Source organism: Dysidea avara, chromosome 9, assembly GCF_963678975.1.
Source record: "Dysidea avara chromosome 9, odDysAvar1.4, whole genome shotgun sequence".
Taxonomy (NCBI): domain Eukaryota; kingdom Metazoa; phylum Porifera; class Demospongiae; order Dictyoceratida; family Dysideidae; genus Dysidea; species Dysidea avara.
The window spans coordinates 4975061-4994835 of record NC_089280.1 but is presented as its reverse complement, the minus strand read 5'-3'; the positions used below and the strand labels follow the sequence as shown (position 1 = coordinate 4994835).

Genomic DNA, 19775 nt, shown 5'->3' with positions numbered 1-19775 from the left:
GTAAATACGCTAGTTACATCATGTAGTCTAATGTCTATGATTACGTCAGCGGGAAATTCCCAGGGAAATCCAGCAGATACATAACATCATTAACTGCGACGAGAACTGAGGGGAAAATCCACTTGCACTGAGTACCTGCACAGAAGGCAAACCATGGAGAACAAGTATTTATTCTCTGCAAATAAAGAAAGACTAGCCGATGAGCCCATTACAAATCAACGAGACGTGTTTCAAAATCACTATGCCGAATTGTGTACGGTGTTAGAAGTTGAAGAAGTAGTACCTCGAATAGTACCTGATCTCGTCGCACGTCGCGTACTCACTTTCCAAGAAGAAGAAGAAGTACTATCGCAGCCCACATCTCTTTCAAAAGCTCGCGCTCTTTTATCACCAATTCGTAAAGCACTGTTCGAAGGAATCAATCAGCCATTCCATGAATTTTTGAGCATCGCAAAGTCATCACGTCACAAAGAATGCGCAGACCTTGCTGGACGGATCTGTGATGATCTTGAACTGGATTCAAATGAGTTTGGAGCAGTGTCACGTGAGTACATGTACACCTACAATGCAATCTTTTTGTACAAGTGCAGAGTGGGGTACACTGTATCCCTTTCACATACTGTGCATGTGTGGTAGCTACATGTGAGGGGTCTACATCTCCTTGAAGTTTGGTACAACAGGCTCTTATTCAAAAGCTTGATAGGCAATCTCAAAACCGTAATAGACCCAGGCCTAGTAGCAAGTCACAGGTTTCCTACAGGCTGCTGGCGAGAACAATAATTCCAACCATAGCCAAAACCAAAAGATATATTTTAGTCAGTCCAGTAAAACACCTCTGTATACTGTTAATTGTCCCTATACTCTGCTCACCGTAATACTTCAATCAAGGTATGTTCTGGTCCCTTTTTCTCTAGATTCCTCAAAGCTGTGTACCATAGTCTTTTTCACTTATGGCCCCGGCTGTTCCTACAAATCTACCTTCAGCTCCACTCATATTCTGAGCCTGTTCTCCCCTTTAGCAAGGCTCTTGTGTGCACTTTGTGTTGTTCACCCTGGAAGGTTTGGCGTAAACGGACATTGCTCCAGGGAGAGGAGTCTCACTATTATTTAGCTTATAAATCCACACATCCTTCTTTTGTTCCAGATGCACTATATGTCGGTTACATCCACAACACATTGCTTATAATAGTTCTTATTATAATATAATATACAACCTCAATGTAATTATGTTTCCGAAAATTTATGTCTTAATCTTATCGGGCTTTTGGACTGATCACACCTGAAGATTGTTATGGACATGTGTTACCATGTGGATATATTTGATAACATTAGGCAACATATAATAATGTTTATAATCACTGCTGATGTACATACACTTACAATTCAATATATGCATACATTCATGGTGGTATATTCACCAGTGTAAGACATAATATTATTATAGAATGCAATTTAAGGTGTAGTGACACAACTGCACTCAGTAAAACATACAATACAACACACACGAAGTAATAGCCTACTCACAGTGATGAACAATGGTGATAAAGAATGACATACAGCTACATACATATGCACACAAACATATAGTAGATAGCATAAAAAATGATACAATAGCTTAATGTAGTCCACTTATTCTAGTGTTGATAAACTAACTAAGACTTCTCAATGTTGCCATTATGGCCTGCCGTTCACTCATGTATTCATCATCTGATAGCATGTCAGAACCTTTGAGGATTTTTAACTCGCTTAACTGCTTGTAACACTTTGACCTGCTATCAATTATTTTTGCTGGACTAGCAGAATTAATGGGGCCATTGGGAGTCTTTATCGCCATTCCAATTTGCTGCACAACACCTGACACAAATTCTCCTACTTCTGTGCTGCTAACACTGGCCAACTTTTTTTGATGGTGTACTAGTGTCACCACCACAACGTTTAAACATTTGTGTAGTTGGAGCACTCATCATACTTTTATGTATCCCATTATTGACCATCTCTGCCCATAAGTGATACTGCATACTGGTATATTTCTCACCATATTGTTTCTTAAGAACATCAACTACTTGTTGTACTCGTTCCTGGGTGTCTTTCCTAGCACTACGGGAGATGTCGTCATCATCATTTGATGGTTGTCTCTAACTACCAGCTCTGGTCCTCAACCCATAGCACCACAAAACCACATTCACACCCTTCCTTACATTGTTTCATACCTCTACAATAATTATTTTGTATGCTAATACAATTCGAGCCATTAAGGTACCCAATGTCAAAATCCTCATTGGTAAGTGATGTCATCATTCAACTGGTTTCCAATCAAATTAGCAAGACTTGAATAAGACTGAATTTCCAATGGGTTTATGTTTCTCAATTGCAACATTTTAGAAGCTGTCTTCTTTTCTTTGTTCACAGCTTTCAGTGTGATTTTATCAATAAGAAAGACACGCACTGAAGCCACAGTGCTTGGCTGAACGCAAGCTTGAATGCCAGAATGGCGAATCATGCCTTCTATGTTTCCACTTTGTTGAGCGGAGTTGTTTCCATTTCCACAGGCAGTGTTACTGACAACCATAACATGTACTGTACATGACTAGGGTCTGCCATTTCCTTTACCTGTATGCGCGCATGTGGAGACGCATGCGTAACCACTACAGGACGACGGACTGGAAAATCCCGGTATACACCATTAAATACATGAAAAGGCTTGAAGTCAATTGCTGACAAAATTAGTGTTGTTTTAGTACCAGTAGGAAAAAACATTATAGTTTAGTTTTAGTAAACTTAAATAAAATTTTTAGTTTTGATGCTTACTAAAATAGGTTTTAGTTTAGTAGAAAATAAAACAATACTAGTGTAAATTTACTTTAGTTTATAAGGAAATCGAGTTTAGTTTAGTTTTAGTAAAATTCAGATTAAAGCTTTTAGTTTTGGTTTAGTATAGTACAGGGGCAGATCCAAACTTATGGGAAGGGGGGGGGGGGGGGGGGGGTCAAAAATGAACTGAGGCACTACATTGTCTCTGGTTTGATAGGGTGAGACCAAAAAAAAAAGGTCACAGCCAGCTGACAATAGCTGCCCACCTCACCAACCACGAATTTATAGCTAATAAAGTACATAAAAATCCTTAAATAGCTTACTACACACTGTTCTAATACTCTGACTGCTTTATTAGAGTGACTGCTCTATTAGAGTATTTCGATCTTGGTATACTAAAATTTTTTGGAGGGTCAAGAGCCCCCTTTGACCTCCCCCCCCCGTATCCGCCCCTGGTATAGTACACTAAAAGTAATTTATGCTTGGTTTTAGTTTAAGTTAACTAAAACAACACTAGACAAAATGTGGAGTGTATGGTTTATAAAGTAAAACTTACAACAACTTTGCAATATTGGCAGTTTTACAGTGAGTGGGAAGTGCCAAGTGTTTATATCATCACCTGATGTCCAATTCATTCTCTATTTATATTGCAACCCTTGTTTAAAGTACTTGCAATGGTCCCTGTTAGTTTGTAAAATTCTTTCTTGCACTTGTCTGTTAACTTTTTGTAACATGCTTCATCATTAGTGACCTTTTCACATCAAAAGAATAATGGCTAGGAATATGAGGCTACAACAGAATGACAAAACAGGAGCTCTTATACTAATTCTGCAGTAGAGTAACTACAGTAGTCATTCTATGGACACCATCATGTTCATGGACATTGTTATATTACCCATACCCAGCTGCGTACTAGCTGCAGCAAATGAAACTGCTCTACTTCTGAAGTACTTATATTACTTGTTCTTGCATTAGAATTGTATATAGGAGCACAGCACAGCCACTGTGGATTTGAGAGCCACACTTGTCGAGGCCTTCCAGACCATAAATTAAAGGAGCAGTGATGCATATACCGGACAGGAAAGATATTACTTCAACATCATTCAGCTAGGTAACCAGCAGTCACCTTCGACAAAACCACCCCCACTACAATAAATACGAACACAGCTATGGTGTATGGGTAGTATTGTCTGAAATTAGATGTAGTCCGTTGTTATGTGGTGTCCAGAGTTTGAAGAAAACACTCTAACAGTGTCCAACCCTCCATGCAGAGAACAATACATGAAGCTATTTTAGCTGGTTGCTTACTTAGACTGTTGAAAGCATGGTGCAAATACGTATTATTAATAAATGATTTGTATAGTTCACAACACACAAAGCCACAGCCATGCTACCATGAATTGATGCTGTGAACAGAAATGGGACACAACAGAGGACAAAGTAAGGCCATAATGTGCTGCTCCAGTTGGCAAAAAGGCATATCTCAGACCCAAGTGTCATTGAATAGCAGAGAAATCAAGCCCATAGTGTTAGCCACTACTGAGTTTGTAAGTAACTCAGTCAGTCACTATAGTGGAAACTTCCAAATAGTAAAATTCCTATTAGAAACATTTTGGGTTGTTCTGAAGGCATGTTTAGGCTTTATAAGAATAGGCGAGGCTGGTTTTGGTTGATATTGTTGGTGGGAACTGCAACTCCCTACAATGCAGTACTACCATACTGCATGATTTTTACTATCCTGCCTGATCACCACTAGAGCATATACAAGTTGATGTTGTGCAACCAGGCACCATGCAGCTAGCTGACTCATCCAACTACATATGTATTAGTTATTATTTTAGCTTTTTGGTTTTGCAATAATACATCAATTGATTTAATTATTATAATTTTTGAATCATGAAATTTTTGTAGTTCTTCAATAATGTGCTATGTACTGCTAAGGAAACACTTTAGCACCATCTTATACACAAAAGTATCTTTTATAATATTTATAATATAATTAGACTATCATTTTTTTACCTGCAAATTCTCTCGACAAAGTCTAAAGCTGCTCTTCATTTTTGTTTGTGTATGTTGGGACATGTCCCCTTTCAACTCGAAGGATGGTCTATTCCTGGTACAGATTTCATTATTTTTCACTAGGGAAACACGGGTCTCACTTGTGTGTAGTTGTAAAAGATTGGACTTATAGTTTAAAGCTTGTAACAAACAAAAGTAATATTATTACCCCCAAAGTAATATGTAATATGTAACTCATTGATTTTTTCTGGGAGTAATATGTAAATGTAGCGCAGTACATTGTATATAGCTATATGTAACGAGTTACATTTTAGAGCAATAACCTCAAATCTTCTAATGCATCTGTGAACATTCTTTATAGAGTATCTCAACCTTTAGCCACTCTTCCTTTTACAAGTAGCTGTATAAATGTAATTTTTACTGTGTTTGCCTGTATCCCAATCTGCATTATGCAGTGTTTCAGCTTCTCTGATACCCAATGCACAAAAAAAATGTCTATACTATGCTGGAATTATGCTCAATGCTTTTGCCTACCTATTTCACCCAATTATACTGGCATAATCGGCGCAGGCATACAAGTCTCAACATGTCACATATTTTAATCCTATTCTGAATCTGTTTGTAATATTTATATAGTATACTGAACTACATGTATTATTCAATTCAGAGTAATATTGTTACAGGGACTGTCTCTTCTAATTCTTTCCAAGTGCGTATAAGTTATCATATGAGAAAGTATCATCAGTACTTAAAACGCAAATATCAATTATTAGAACTAATTTCAGTCGATGAAATGTTGGATTGTTCATCATCGCAATATGTTAGCTTGACCCTTTTAAAGGTCGAAGGACAAGGAAGAACTACTTTAACAGAGGACAGAAGTGGTGACAACATTACTTTATCTGAAGCACTAAATTTAGAAGGAGTGAAAAAAAGGAAAATTATTCTGATTGAAGGTGATCCTGGGATGGGTAAAAGCACCCTTGCTATAAACATTTGCAAATGCTGGGCAGAAGGTAGTTTATTACAAACTTATAATGCAGTGATTCTGTTGACTTTACGTGACCCAGAGATACAAGCAGCAAAGAAAATTAGTGACTTGTTGCTGACAGCTGATGAGGAGTTGAAAGAAAATGTACTGAAAGACATTATGAGCAATTTTGGAGAAAACATTTGTTTCATTTTTGAAGGATATGACGAATTACCTCAACAGCTGTGTAGGTCTTCAGTGTTCACAAAGTTAAGAGAACAGCTTCCCAACTGCACCATGATGTATACGTCTCGTCCTGAAGCTTGTGAAGCTTTGAAAAGTGTTGCTTGCCGCATCATTAAAATAGACGGATTTAGAAAAGAGTCCGTAGATAAGTATGTTTCAAATGCATTTGAGAAAATAAAGGATGGAAAAGAGCTAGCATCACAATTGAAATTACAGTTGCAGAGAAATCCTGTTGTAAGCAAAATATTACATATTCCCATCAATGTGGCAATAGTGTGTCTGATTTTTTATTATTTTTTGATGTTACCAGAGACCCTCACAGAACTATACACTTTGTTGTGTTTACGTTTGATACTAAGACACATCACTACACGAACCACTAATAAATTTCAAGTAAAGAAACTAAAATCATTTAATGATCTTCCACAGGATGTTTATAAGCAGTTTTCTCAGCTATGCTCTGTAGCATATAAAGGCTTAGGAAGTGGACAGCTAATTTTTACCTCTCAGTATCTATCGGATATTGGCATTGCTGAAAGGGAAATCAGTGATTTGGGTTTATTAGTGACTGCTCCCAATACATCAGTGTATGGAAGAGAGAAGTCTTACAATTTCTTGCACTTAACACTACAAGAGTTTTGTGCAGCATTTTACATATCTAAATTTTCACTAGAGGACCAAGTAAAATGTATAACCAAATTCTGCTATGATGACACTTTTCTAATGGTATGGAGGTTTTATGCTGGTATTACCAAGTTAAAAAACAGGGATGCACTTAATCAAATATTACCAAATAAACTAATGAATTCAGATCTTAATGAGAAGCGAACAGTTAATCTAATGCACTGTGTTTATGAAGCACAAAACATTGAGGCTTGTCAAATAGTTGGAGACCACCTTGATGGCCACATTCACTTTAGTATGCATGGATATGGTGTAGTTCATGCGGTTAGTTATTTTCTTGCATACTACAAAGGAGCAGTGCATGAAATCGACATTCCTGGTTTAGAGGATAATGAATTTATAACATTAATTAAATCACTAAAGGAAAGGTGGTTTCTTTTACATGAAAACACAATTTCAAAACTCATCTTTAAAGCATCGGTAAATAAAATGACACATCGGTCGTATTCCTTCCTTGTTGAGCTGTTAGGAGATCAGTATCCCATTGCTGAAATTCATATTGATCATGATTATTACTTCCTTCTGCAATCAAGAGATATTGATTCAGGATCTGCACAGTTGTCAGATATTGAATTATTGTCACAGATGTTTACAATCAACAACACTCTTAGTGTTCTAGACATCAGTAGAACTGATATAGGACCAAACGGAGCAGTACATTTGTCCAACCTACGTAATGTTCAGCTTTGTGATCTGAGAATAGCAGGGTGCAGATTAGGACCAACAGAAGCAGATAAGATTGGTAAAATGTTGTATCATAACAAGTCCATTACGTCTGTTGATCTCAGCGATAACTGGATTGGTGACTTTGAAATTGAAAGTTTAGTGAAATACCTAAGTATCAGTAATCAACTCCAACATCTTGCTGTATGTAACAATGGTATCACTGCAGATGGTGCCCAGCACTTAAGTAGACTGATAAAAACTGATCATCCAGCACTCACCAGTATTGAGTTGTCAGGTAATCCTCTGGGAGATGAAGGAGTGCAGGTGGTTTTATCATCACTATTAATAACAATGGAACACATTGGATTAAAAGGCGTACAAATGACATCGGCTTCTTGTCTAATCATTGCTGATGCATTAAGCAAAGTCAAGTCCATTAGTTTCAATCCACCTGATGATTGCGAAGAGATTGGGGACAGTTTAGCTGCTGCCACAACATTATGCGACCTTGAACTTCAGTATGTTAGTGATTCTGCTAACCACAAATTGATTAGTGCTCTTAAACAAAATGACAAACTGAAGAAGCTGAGAATGGTATATTATGGTACCAGCAAGTGGGTAAATGATGTGTCTCATCTTTTGAAATATACTAAGACACTCACAGAATTGACCATAACAATTGCAATCTTTAGGCAGTCACAACAGGATATAATTCAGGTAGCTGATGCACTTAAATCTAACTGTTCAATTAAAACGATGAGGTATTATGATCGAGAAATGGACCAGGCAATAGCATTAAATTTTTTGGGACAGTTAATGCAATCTTTAACAATAGAGAAGTTAATATTAGGCGTATCTGTTGGAACTTACTATGACAATAGGTTCTCACAGCATGTGGAGAAATTCATCCAGCAAATTAATTATGCAAGAAATAGAGTAGGTGTGTTCAGGTTGTTTCACGTGGGAATTGACATCTATTATTACAAGTATTAAAAGTGTGATATGGATCTTAACTGTGTGACATGTATATATGTGTGTGTGTGCATGTGCGTGTGTGTGTATTATTATGTAGCATGATATCAATGTTACAAGTTTAATCAAAAGTTAAAATATTAACTTGAAAGTGTCATGGCAACATTAATCTATTGGACCCATGCAGGTTGAACACTATGCATGCAAGATGTGAGTAAACAACTAACAATAGGGTTAGCCTAATCACTATACATATTGGTATTCAATAGAGGCCAATTGCATCCTAGATCATCCTATATGCACAATAGTATATCATTATAGTGGCAGCTGAAGAGTAGAAGTATCATGCACTCTTTACCCTTCCCATTTCTTCTTTTCCTTAGTACACCAAACTATGGCTGGTTAGTCTGACATACATGGTTATGCTGTAGCATGTATATCGGCTAGGAGGGACCACATAGGCATCTATGGGTGTGGGGTAAGTTGGCATACCACCGAATATACCAGTCACGATCAGAGCTTTATCATTAATGTAAGACCCAATCTTGAACAAATTAAGGGTGAGGTGACTGAGGTCTCAAGAGTCAAGGCTACAGCACTCCAGCCCATTCCCCCAATCTTGATATCTTGCAGTACATGCCAATGCCACTATTGCATGGCCTTATATAAGCATTTCTAGCTAACTGTACTGAATATAGTGATGCAGAATTCAATTATACACGGATATATCTGCCTTCGTGCAGCTGAAATGATAGTTGACATGCACAAATTTTTCAATTTAAGCCACATAAACTTAATTATTAGTTTCTCATCCTCCTGCACTTAAAATACCAGTGTGGGAGGGCAGATTTTTATTTTTTATTAGTCAACTAGATTGCTGAATTAGCTAGCTAAAAGGACTCAGAATGTAGTTTTCTAAGACTGTTCTAGCAAGGTACCAACTTTAAAAGGTGCTGGATGGCTGCACTAAGCCACCAGTGGTGCAAAAAACCCTTGATGAGGTAAGAAAAACGACGGTGCAGGCAGGGATGAGAAACTAATAATTAAGTTTATGTGGCCTTATGGGCTGCTGGTGCATGTATCATATGAATTGAATTGTATGTTCCTACACTAAACAGCTAGCCTTTAAAATTCATGAGGGTACCAATTATAAGATACTTAACATTGAGTGGACTATACCAACTGTAATGGTTCTTTTATATTATATATTGCATTTTTCTGTCACTGCACCATCTGATGGATCTGTAGTTTTTGATTATAACACACTTCTATAGATTGGGCTCCCTCAGGCCTGTATGTCTGACAGGGACTCCGGAACTATATAGTGGGATAACAATAATTATTTTACAATATAAAGTTCTTTGAATTCAGTTAACCACTTTTAGAATAGCAGCCTGCCTGAATATGAAACAACAGCAATACAGTACTTAATTTGTGTGAAATAATTTTCCATGTACCGCTTTCACACCTCAGATCAAAGGAAAGACAGTGCTTATATATACGGCCTGAGTGCGAGTGTGTATATATCAGGCAAAGCACAAGTGCCCGTTGTAGAACTATTACATATATACCACTGTACCATGGACACAACCTGAGTGCGAGTGTGTATATATCAGGCAAAGCACAAGTGCCCGTTGTAGAACTATTACATATATACCACTGTACCATGGACACCCCACATCAGTATCACTCCGTTGTGTTAAATAATTATTTCACTAATTGTGAAAAGTTATTGTGCATGGCAGTCAGTGGTGTATGACAAAAACAAAATTAATGAGAAAAAAGTGTAAATATATTATTACATAGTTGTGATCACTATGTATTAGCAGCATTAGTCAAGGTAGTCAACAGTAAGCAATAGTAAAAATCAAGGAGTATAATGACATCAAGGATCAATCAGCAGTTGTGGTCAACAATACAGTCAAAGTATGGCAGAAATAATCAGGTGAACAGTAGCAGGACAGGTGACACGCAGGTTGGATGTAATCAAGATAAGATGGGAGTGATCATGGTAGGGCAATGATGATCAGGATGAGCCGACGTGATCATGACAAGGGCCAGTCTCGCCACCTCATCATGATTACCACCGCCCTATTATCATCCCTCCCACCTCAGCTTGATCACATCCACCCAGTATGTCACCATTACCACCACCCCATCATGGCTGAGCTTTGGCACAACGTTGTGTCTACATGTGAAATGAAAAGTGTAAAATACAAATTGAACTTCGTATTGAGTAACATACCTTGTTAGCCCATGTCATCAACTGCTTCTGCCTCAGTGACTCAGAGTATTGCTGCTTACGTTTCACCTTCTCTAACTGTGTACAGTAACAACAAATAATAGTCAGCACTATAATGAGAATCAACTCACATTCTCAACATAATCTAAACATTTCTGTGGACAATCTAGCATGTAATTAAAATGTGCTGGCACCAACTTGACTGCTTCCTGCAAGGTCTTTTTCTGATATTGTTTCCTGCGTATGTTTCTAAGTACACTTAGTGGCCCACTGGTTGATGGAGTTTCTGTTGGTGGTATGGGAACAAGGGGGGCTGTCTGCCTCTGATTAACTCCAATTGGTGGAAGAGTCAATTTCTTTGACAACTGGGTGCAACTAGTCTTGTATCGAATAGGAGGCTTCAATGGAGCATTGTAGCATTTGTGAACTTTCTCCAGATAAACTTTCTTCCTGTATGCATCCATGTAGCTGCTACTCCTCAAGACTGGCAATGACTGACGTACTGCCTTTTCTTGTGCTACCTTTTCTTGTGCTACCTTCTTGGCATACCATTGCTCATACGAGTTATACTTGGGCATAACCTTGAATTTTTTCTGCTTTTTTGGAATGGGTTCACCTTCCATCTTAACACTATTGCCAAATTTTACAGCTAGTTGCTCTACTGTATACACCTCCACATTATCACTCTCAATACCAGTCTCTTTGCTGCTGCTATTACTGCTACTACTATTACTACTGGATACTTCCCCTTCACCAGATATCATCTCAACTTGTTCCCCTATTTGTTGGTGCTCAGTTTCAACATTATCCTTGTTATCTTGACTTTTACTTCTAATGCTGGTCTCATCGTTGTTGTTACTACTGGATTCTTCTTCCTCATCAGATACTGATGGATGATCCTCAACTTGTTCCTCTACTTGTTGGTGCTCAGTTGTCTGCACCAGTTTGAGTGTAGTCACATCACCTTTGCAACCTTCACTACTGCTCTGCTTGACAGGCTTCTTCATCTTCAGTGTATACTTGGCTAGAGGATGTTGACGGATCTTATAACCACAGTATCTGCGGTGGGGGATGTCCAGCTTGGGACTACTGCGTCCGGACAATAACCCATCATCTTGGTTTTGTATACCAATGAAGGAAGGAGACCTGTTCAGTGTGGGGCAGATTTCAGTAGGTGGCAAGTCAGTGTGTAGCAGTATCAGGTCATCAGCTATTGGTTTAAGAGGTGTATACTCCAATCGACAGATCATGTCATAGTAGAACTCAACTTCATCTTTCTTTGGGGGTGTTACTTTTGGTTGATCATCCGGGTAATCACCTGGTGCACTGGCAGATGCGATCACCTTTAGCTGTTCACGCATCTCATCCAGGGCTGCAAGAGTTATTTGCTTCTCTTCATCATTTGTAGATTCTGTGGGTGAGGCTGCATTGTGAACTGGTGTCTCTCTTGACAGCTTCTGAAGAGAACAGGTATTTGGCATATCCATTATTGAACTAAACAAGGGGAAAACAGATTTTCTCCGGTAAAGTGGTACCTTTCTCTTCACTACCCCACTAGCTGCTGAGTTACAAGCAGCCATGTTCTTAACAAAGGAAGGTGATGGTGCTCCTTCTTGCGGACTGCTAGTCTCATTCTCCTCTACAGCAGACTGGCAATCATCATCAATACACTCTGGTGATTGTGAACTATGTTGTTGGCTTGTGCTAACAGGGCTGGAGGGTTGGTCATTATCAGCAGAAGATGCTGCTTGACTTTGCTGATCCTCCCCTTCTCCTTCTGACTCAGAAAGTGAACCATCACTCTCATCCTCATAGTCTTCTTCATACTCATCATCACTGTCTTCATCACCACAGGTGTCATTGTGTTTAGATAGAGGATTGACAATATCCCTACCACGAGCACTACAGATACGCCTCACAGCTGGTGAGGAGAAAGTTGGTGGTGCACACTTTTTCTCCAGGGTCACTGTCTTCTCACCATTATCCTCACTGACCTGTAAAATAATAGACATGTTAACTGTTGACATTTACAATGTGAGATCAAACTTACATTGTCAACCTTAGGGTGAGGCTGGTTGACTGTCGCATCATCAGTGATGGTAGAAGCATTCTCCTGAAGTGACGGTGTCTCTTGAGTAAATGTGACTATCTTTTTAACACTAGTGGCAGTGGTAGTCTGTTGGATTGTCTTGTTCTGCTTCTTGGTGTCATCCTTAGTGGTGCTACTACGCTTTATAGCATGAGAAAGTTGACTGTCCCTTGGTTTTACCACAGTTGGCGCACGAACTGGAAGATTAAGTGATAGAGTCTTGGCCAGAGTCTCGGCTAATGGCTTCCGGCGCACTGGACAGGAAATGATCCGGTGTTGAAGAAGGGAACTTGGATAAATAGGCGCCTTTATTGCTGGCGGAAGACGTTTCTTGTTGGAAGCAGTCGGGCTGATGTCGCTCCTTTTTGAACAATCAGTAGCAGCTGGTGTTACTCCAATCTCTGTGAGGGGATTTACCCCGCCAAACGTGTTGTCATTATTGGCTTCGGACACACGTGTTTTGTCTTTGATGGCTGCTTCGTTCTTCTTAAAGACATTTCCCGCGAATGGTGACACGGGACACTTCTTGGATTGGGGATGAGCATTTGCCACTCCAGACGCTTCAAATTTGTCGTTACGGTGTCCTTGACTTTTCCTAACTTCAGAGCTGTAAGGACGATCCATGGATTCGCTTTTAACACTGTAAAAATCGCTGTCACAAAGAACGCAACTTTCGCTAAAGACTCTCTAGCAAAGTTAGATAGCGTGGGTAACGGCGTGAGTAACGCGTCCTGACGTCACAGTTTGCGCATGCGTGTTAATTAGTGTTTGAGACACAGGAGATGACCAGCTGAGTAACCATTCCGACTGCAACGACTTAGTTGGTGAACTCAAAAACGGCATTTTGTTGGTAAAGAATTATTATCAGCAGCGGTGGAATATCACAAAAATCCGTGAGGAATGATATAATTCCCTAGCAACCGTCGATAGGCGAAGATGAAAGGGACACACTCGGCTGAAGACTTTCATTGCGTTAGTGAGATGTAGCTAACACTAGTGCTATAGCTAGCTATATGTGTAGTTAGTTACAGGTCCATTTTTGACTCTTGTACACTATGTCACATGCAGTGAAGCTGTCTGCCCAGGAATGCACAATATGCACAGGGCGGATCCAGGAGCTGGCAAAGGGAGGGGCACAAACAAGTTTAGACCTACACCATAAAAAAAGAGCCCGGAAGCCATTCTGAGCAGCTAGTAGTAACAGCCTGTTATAGTACCCACATAGCAGTAATTCAATTTATGCCTCAAAATATTTAAGCTATACGGTATTAATGGCTTAAACACTTCCCAAATGATTATTATTATATAGGCACCTACTACTTATGTGACGAGTTTGAGTTTGGTTTTGCAGTGAAGCAGAGGAGGTTGGACACAATTTAAATGCACCTAAAACAAATTATGCGAAACTCGAAGAGGCTTATACGTACATCGATCTCAGTTTAATTCGGTAAAGTATCATTGTTCTGATTATAGAATACGTATGTGACAATTCTGGAGAAGTTCTACATACCAAACCGCAACTTATTAATTTCACCCCAATCACCAAACACTTTTACAAAACAAAGTACATCACCTTGAAGCTTACGTGAAGCACCATCCGAATATCTAATCAACGCCAGTCAACCCCATCATTATTCAAATTTGTATTGTGACTATTGAGGATCACGTGAAATACCAAATAAAACAATGCAATTAAGGGCAATATATTTCTGTGGCACTTAGAGCGTATCCAACCTCCTCTGGCAGTGAAGGGAGGAGGTTACCAGTTACAAATGCTCTATGGTACCAGTTTTATAGTCATTTGCTTAGGCGGCAGGGATGGATCCAGACTTTTGGAAAGGATGGGGGGTCAAAATAAAACGACACTACAGGCTTACAAAGCACACTCAGACTAGGGGGTCTGGGGGCATACCCCCCAGGAAATTTATTAGACCCTCTGAGATGGAATCTGAGAGTGACTTTAGCATGAGTTCATCACAATTTTTTCAACTGTTGTATTAGAAGTGACTGCTCTATTAGGGTATCTTGATCATAATACCTTGATTTTGAGTTGATGGACCAGGGTTTCCAGCTACCCTCCTGCTGAACTATTTATACAGTCTGTAAAGCAGCTCTGCACAGTACACACCTATCAAATACAATAGTGTAGTCACCAGACAGGATCTTAGAATGCACTCAATGCAGCTCCCCTTGAAAATACTGACAAACACTGAATTTTAAAAGGTTTATACATTTAACAAATTTTGGTGTGTACAGCTATACAGAAAAATGATTCTACAATGCCACTCATATATGCACAGCTAGCAGTGTACCCAAAACTCAGCTTTTTCCAAAACTCAGCATGTAGGGTGTGGCCATTGGGAGTCTTGGGAGTACTGCATATATATATATATATATGATAAGAGACTTTTGCAGCTAAAAGTCACCAATAGAAAGATAAAACATCACTGGATGAGATTTTCATGACATATAGGGCACAATTGACATGAACACTAAAAGTTGTTGTTTTTTTCTGGGAGGGGGGGGGGGGTCAAGAGCTCCTCTTGATCCACCCCTAAATCTGCCACTGGCCACTCATTCAAGCCAACACCTCATCTAGAGCATTCATAAATATGTGTAATGTAGCTACATGTTATGATGAACAGTCATCCCAGAAAAAATACTTTTCAGTTAGTACTTATGAGTTTTCTACAGCATTTTAAGCTGGTTTCATCTTCTGCTGAACTACATAGACAGTGTTGGAACATTTCCTTTTTATAAGTAACTAGTTACATATATTACATATCACTTGCAACAGAACTATTTAGTTACAGTTACATATTACCCCAAAAATAAAGTAACTATAATAATATTACATATCCCTTTAAACAATTTGATAATAATAAAATATTATATTACTTTGTGTCCACAGCCTTAAGCTGTCAAGTGTGAAACTACCACCTTACCGCGTGACATGATTGCACTGTTGAGCAATGTGCAAATCATGGTTATAAGTAAGAAGCTGGTGAATAAGCCTCATTCAGTAGGCTTCATTACTTTGTTGTGGCTAAGCGTTCCACAGTGGATTACTAATGAGATTAGTAACTTCGTTACTAGACTCGTTACAGTAACTATATTGCTTAGGTAACATGTTACATTAGTAAGTAAAGTAACTTGAGTTTTATTACCTGTTTTTATAGCGTATTTCATTATATTACTTAGTTACCACAAAGTAACAATATTACGTAACACGTTACTCCCAACACTGACTATAGCCACACCTTATCAATAACTTAAGACTTGTGGAATGATTATTTATGTAATCTATAGTGTGGGTGTGGTCTGTAGTCTATTTCATGCCTGGTCTTCATGCATCATAAGTAACAACTTGCTACAACTTATTGCCATTGAGTCCATTAAAATTGTGTTCACGTTTTAAAATTATGTTATATGACTATTTTTCACACTGCTATGACACCATAGGTATACTGGCAACAAATTGTCAGTTATTATCTTCACTATCACTGCTTTCAAGGTTCAGATTCTTCAGCTCTTCAACAGAAGCATATTCAGTCTCCTGCACTTATTTTAACATATTTTAACATTGCATGTGGTGATATTAAACAACGTATAATCCACTGACTCCACCTATTATACACCCATAAAAATGCTGCCATAATGTAAGCGGGTCTTTGACCTCAGTTGTCAAAACCACAGAAATCCTGTCTCTATTCTACTGTATACAACAAAAAGATACTTAAAGTTTTAAAAAAAGATTCCTAGAGTTTGAACCTGGAATAGCAGTATGAATTGTAGATCAATCTATGCATGTGTGTTGTATTAGAAGCATATATGCATAACAACAAGGTGGGGCTTAGAGCCATTCCACTTATATTTTAGAGGGAGCTTCTACTTTTGAAGATTGAGATACCTTAATAGAACAGTCAGCTACTCTAATAGAGCAGTCATGTACTCCAATATACATCCCCAGACCCCTTAGGTAGACAGTGTGCTTACAGTGCACACTGTGCCAATTGCGTCTACCAGTTGTACTGTTACAACCCTGATAACAAGTTCTCAAAAAAATACAAAATCTGTATATTGTTATTAGGTACAGTACTGTCCTATCATTGTTGGTTCAGATTTGTACCACTTTGATCTACACTTAAAGGCAAATATTTTGATCTGGTGATTCGTTAAACTACAAAAGTTCTCTTTTATACTGCCACTGTTACCAGAGGAAGCTAAAACTTCTAATCAAACTCCTTCTCTTCAAGTTTTCCTCCCCATCGACTGAAACTTTCCCAATCAACTTATTTTGGTGCTAGCCTTCCCCCAGTGCCTTTGCTTAATTGTACTCTGCCCTGTGGTAGCCAGACTGGGAAGAATGTCCATTTGGTACCACTTTAGATAATAGGTCACTCTATAAGATACAAATACATAAAATTAACAAGGAGAAAACATCCTGATCACTTTGCAGACTCCTGTAAGCATTTGAGGGAAAATCAGATAGCTGCAGGTTTGAGGGTTCCCTGGTCCAGACATGGATTTTCTCCTTTCTCCAACTTTTCAAACATGCTTAATATAACATATTTTAACAGGCTACAGGAACAGGTGTCTTACAGACCTTGAACACTCCATGCACAAGCAGAAGATCACAAGTCTTTTCCAACACACTACTATGAGTGACACATGCATCTCTGCCTGAGACTACCTCACACTTGTTGATATGTAGATATGTAATAAATCCATGATGCCTATACTTTACAGCATATTGTGCATTCTGTCTGTTAGAGTCAAGACCAAATAGAATACATCGTACCATCTTAAACTCAATGAAAACAGAAGAACTCCACACTACATACCATGGGATGCAATGAACTGAGTATATCAAGATGACTGCATTCGGCAGTGTATGCTCCTCTTCAACATGGTGAAAGTATATGCATGTTACTTCACTTTTGTTTATAAGAATAATGATCTTAGTGATGTTGCAATGGTTTGCAGCAGGTTATGCACTGTCCATGATCGCAATATCATTATCTGATGTGTAAGCAATAGTGATTAGAAACATAGCCTGGAAATAATTTCGCTAATAACATAAAGGTATAACTGGAACTCCCTGCATCATCCCATGTTGATATAATCATAATGTATACATGATTATTACAGTAGCCAATGCACTGTAATAATCATGTAATGAGTGGCTACTGTGAACCATTGTTGTTTACATTCATACACAAGGTGCAAGTAAGTGATTAGCACCTTGTGTATGAATGTAAACAGCAATGGCTCAGTACTGCTTTTGCTTTTATAAAAATTTGTACCAGTTCTCACACTTGCAAACAGCATGGTTTAAGCTGAACCACTCAAGGTGCTAATCATTTATACACCACAATTCCAACACATATATTTGACTGTCAAGGAAGTAGAAGAAACATCTAAAGGAAAGTGACAAAGTATGTGAGGTACTATAATTATCTTTGCATTGTACCATATTGCATACCCCTGGTTCCAAGAATTTTGGAGTTGGTAACTGGCAGGATAACTCAATGCAAGAAAGCATGCCATTTGTTGGATTTGCTAAAGGGTGATGCACAATACATTGGCTGAGACTGCTATATTATATGATATAAACACATTGTAATCCTGCCCATTTATTGCAACTGTAGGAAGATCATAAGGCAGACCTACGTAACTGAGGACAACCATCGTATAGTGAAGCTTTTTAATATGACCTACAAGAGTTATTTAATGTTGAATGTATTGTTTTGTAATTTTAAGGATTTAATCAGAAAAATTTCATGGCAACAACTACGTAGGTGTGTATAATGGTTGCATATTACTGTGCCTATGATGTTGCAGTAAAAATCAACATAACGTGTTATACCACTATTATTAGCAAACTCTGTGTTAAAATTTATAAAATGCTGACTTCTCTAACATACAAACTGACAAGATAGTAGAAAATTAATTGAAAGGGTCAGCGGAAAAGGGGACATGTGCCATTTTAAATTTTCCATTTTCTAAATTATTTAAAATCATGATTGTCTGTTTTAGCCATGTGAATAATCTTGTCACCAAGTAAACAACAGAATTTAAAAGTTCATGGCAGTCTCAAATCAGTTTTTAGCAAATACCACAATAATTCAACTATGTCCCTAAATTCTCTTTAGTGCCCACTATGTGGTCACCTAATTTTTCAAACGGCACTTGTCCCTTTTGCCGTTGACCCCTTCAATTGCACCATTGTATTCTGATGAAGAATGACACCAACTTGTGTTTTTTTTGCATACATGAATACTTCAATGTTAAACAGAAGCTAGTACATGGTGCATGCCTTTTTCACATTAACTGATTAAATTAAAGTATGTATGGACTTAGTTCCATATTGTAATGATATTCCTGGTCATAGCATTGTTGCTTCTTTGATAACAAGTAAGTGCACTTTATAAATGTGATTCAGCTAAAAGTTTTACACTACATAAAATAAAGCATTTATTGTACTAATATATAAGACTGACAAAGCAAAAAAAGTGTAAATAAATTGTTAGTTGTCAGATTTGTCAATATCTGACAACATGCCCATTAAGCAATACTTTTCACAAATGTGTAGTGGTGACTACTATAGGCAATGAACTGATTGTTCTATGTATCAGTGTACTGATTGAGACTAATGGCACATACAGTACGTAGCCAATCATTTCCAATGTAATGCTGATCATTCCCTGATATTCCATTATAATCTTATATATGTCACTGCCATATAACTTTTCATGGGTATTGCACCAATGAAATCTCTGCAGTGCCATGAAAATACCAATAAATTCTGAGATTCATATAGGCATTCATGGACCATGAGAAACCCATATATAGTACCCCACAAAATGACCTTCATTGTAACACAGTTAGTACATTACAAGGGAATATTCACTGTTCATGATATAGACGGCATATTTCTCTGGTGATAATCTGATCCAGTAGTGATGATGACAAAATTTTGGCAAATTTAGTGAATCAAGGGAATTCACTACACAACAAATCAAATCAAATGAAATCAAATCAAATCAAATCAAATGAAATCAAACTGGTTACAT

General features: G+C 38.1%; 2 protein-coding genes across 2 annotated transcripts; one reads left to right on the top strand and one right to left on the bottom strand.

Annotated features, from left to right (window-relative positions):
• The first annotated feature begins 64 nt into the window (after nt 1-64).
• Nucleotides 65-8519, top strand: LOC136265861 (NACHT, LRR and PYD domains-containing protein 4C-like). The gene is made up of 2 exons (XM_066060795.1): nt 65-544; nt 5514-8519. The coding sequence occupies exons 1-2, from the start codon at nt 154-156 to the stop codon at nt 8387-8389; spliced, it is 3267 nt and encodes a 1088-aa protein (XP_065916867.1). The 5' UTR covers nt 65-153; the 3' UTR covers nt 8390-8519.
• A 1543-nt stretch (nt 8520-10062) lies between these two features.
• LOC136266583 (uncharacterized) lies at nt 10063-13323 on the bottom strand. The gene is made up of 4 exons (XM_066061584.1): nt 12661-13323; nt 10742-12604; nt 10614-10688; nt 10063-10556 (listed from the first exon to the last, which is right to left on the bottom strand). Exons 1-4 carry the CDS (start codon nt 13321-13323, stop codon nt 10527-10529), a joined length of 2631 nt encoding a protein of 876 aa, XP_065917656.1. The 3' UTR covers nt 10063-10526.
• Nucleotides 13324-19775: the final 6452 nt, after the last annotated feature.

What these genes read in the sequence shown, in the direction of transcription:
- LOC136266583 (XM_066061584.1), bottom strand. Translation starts at nt 13,323, where the DNA reads ATGGATCGTCCTTACAGCTCTGAAGTTAGGAAAAGTCAAGGACACCGT. An exon ending in CTCACCCTAAGGTTGACAAT is followed by an intron (nt 12,605 to 12,660) that starts GTAAGTTTGATC and finishes ATTATTTTACAG; the next exon opens with GTCAGTGAGGATAATGGTGA. An exon ending in TGATGACATGGGCTAACAAG is followed by an intron (nt 10,557 to 10,613) that starts GTATGTTACTCA and finishes TTTCACATGTAG; the next exon opens with ACACAACGTTGTGCCAAAGC.
- LOC136265861 (XM_066060795.1), top strand. Translation starts at nt 154, where the DNA reads ATGGAGAACAAGTATTTATTCTCTGCAAATAAAGAAAGACTAGCCGAT. An exon ending in TGAGTTTGGAGCAGTGTCAC is followed by an intron (nt 545 to 5,513) that starts GTGAGTACATGT and finishes ATATTGTTACAG; the next exon opens with GGACTGTCTCTTCTAATTCT.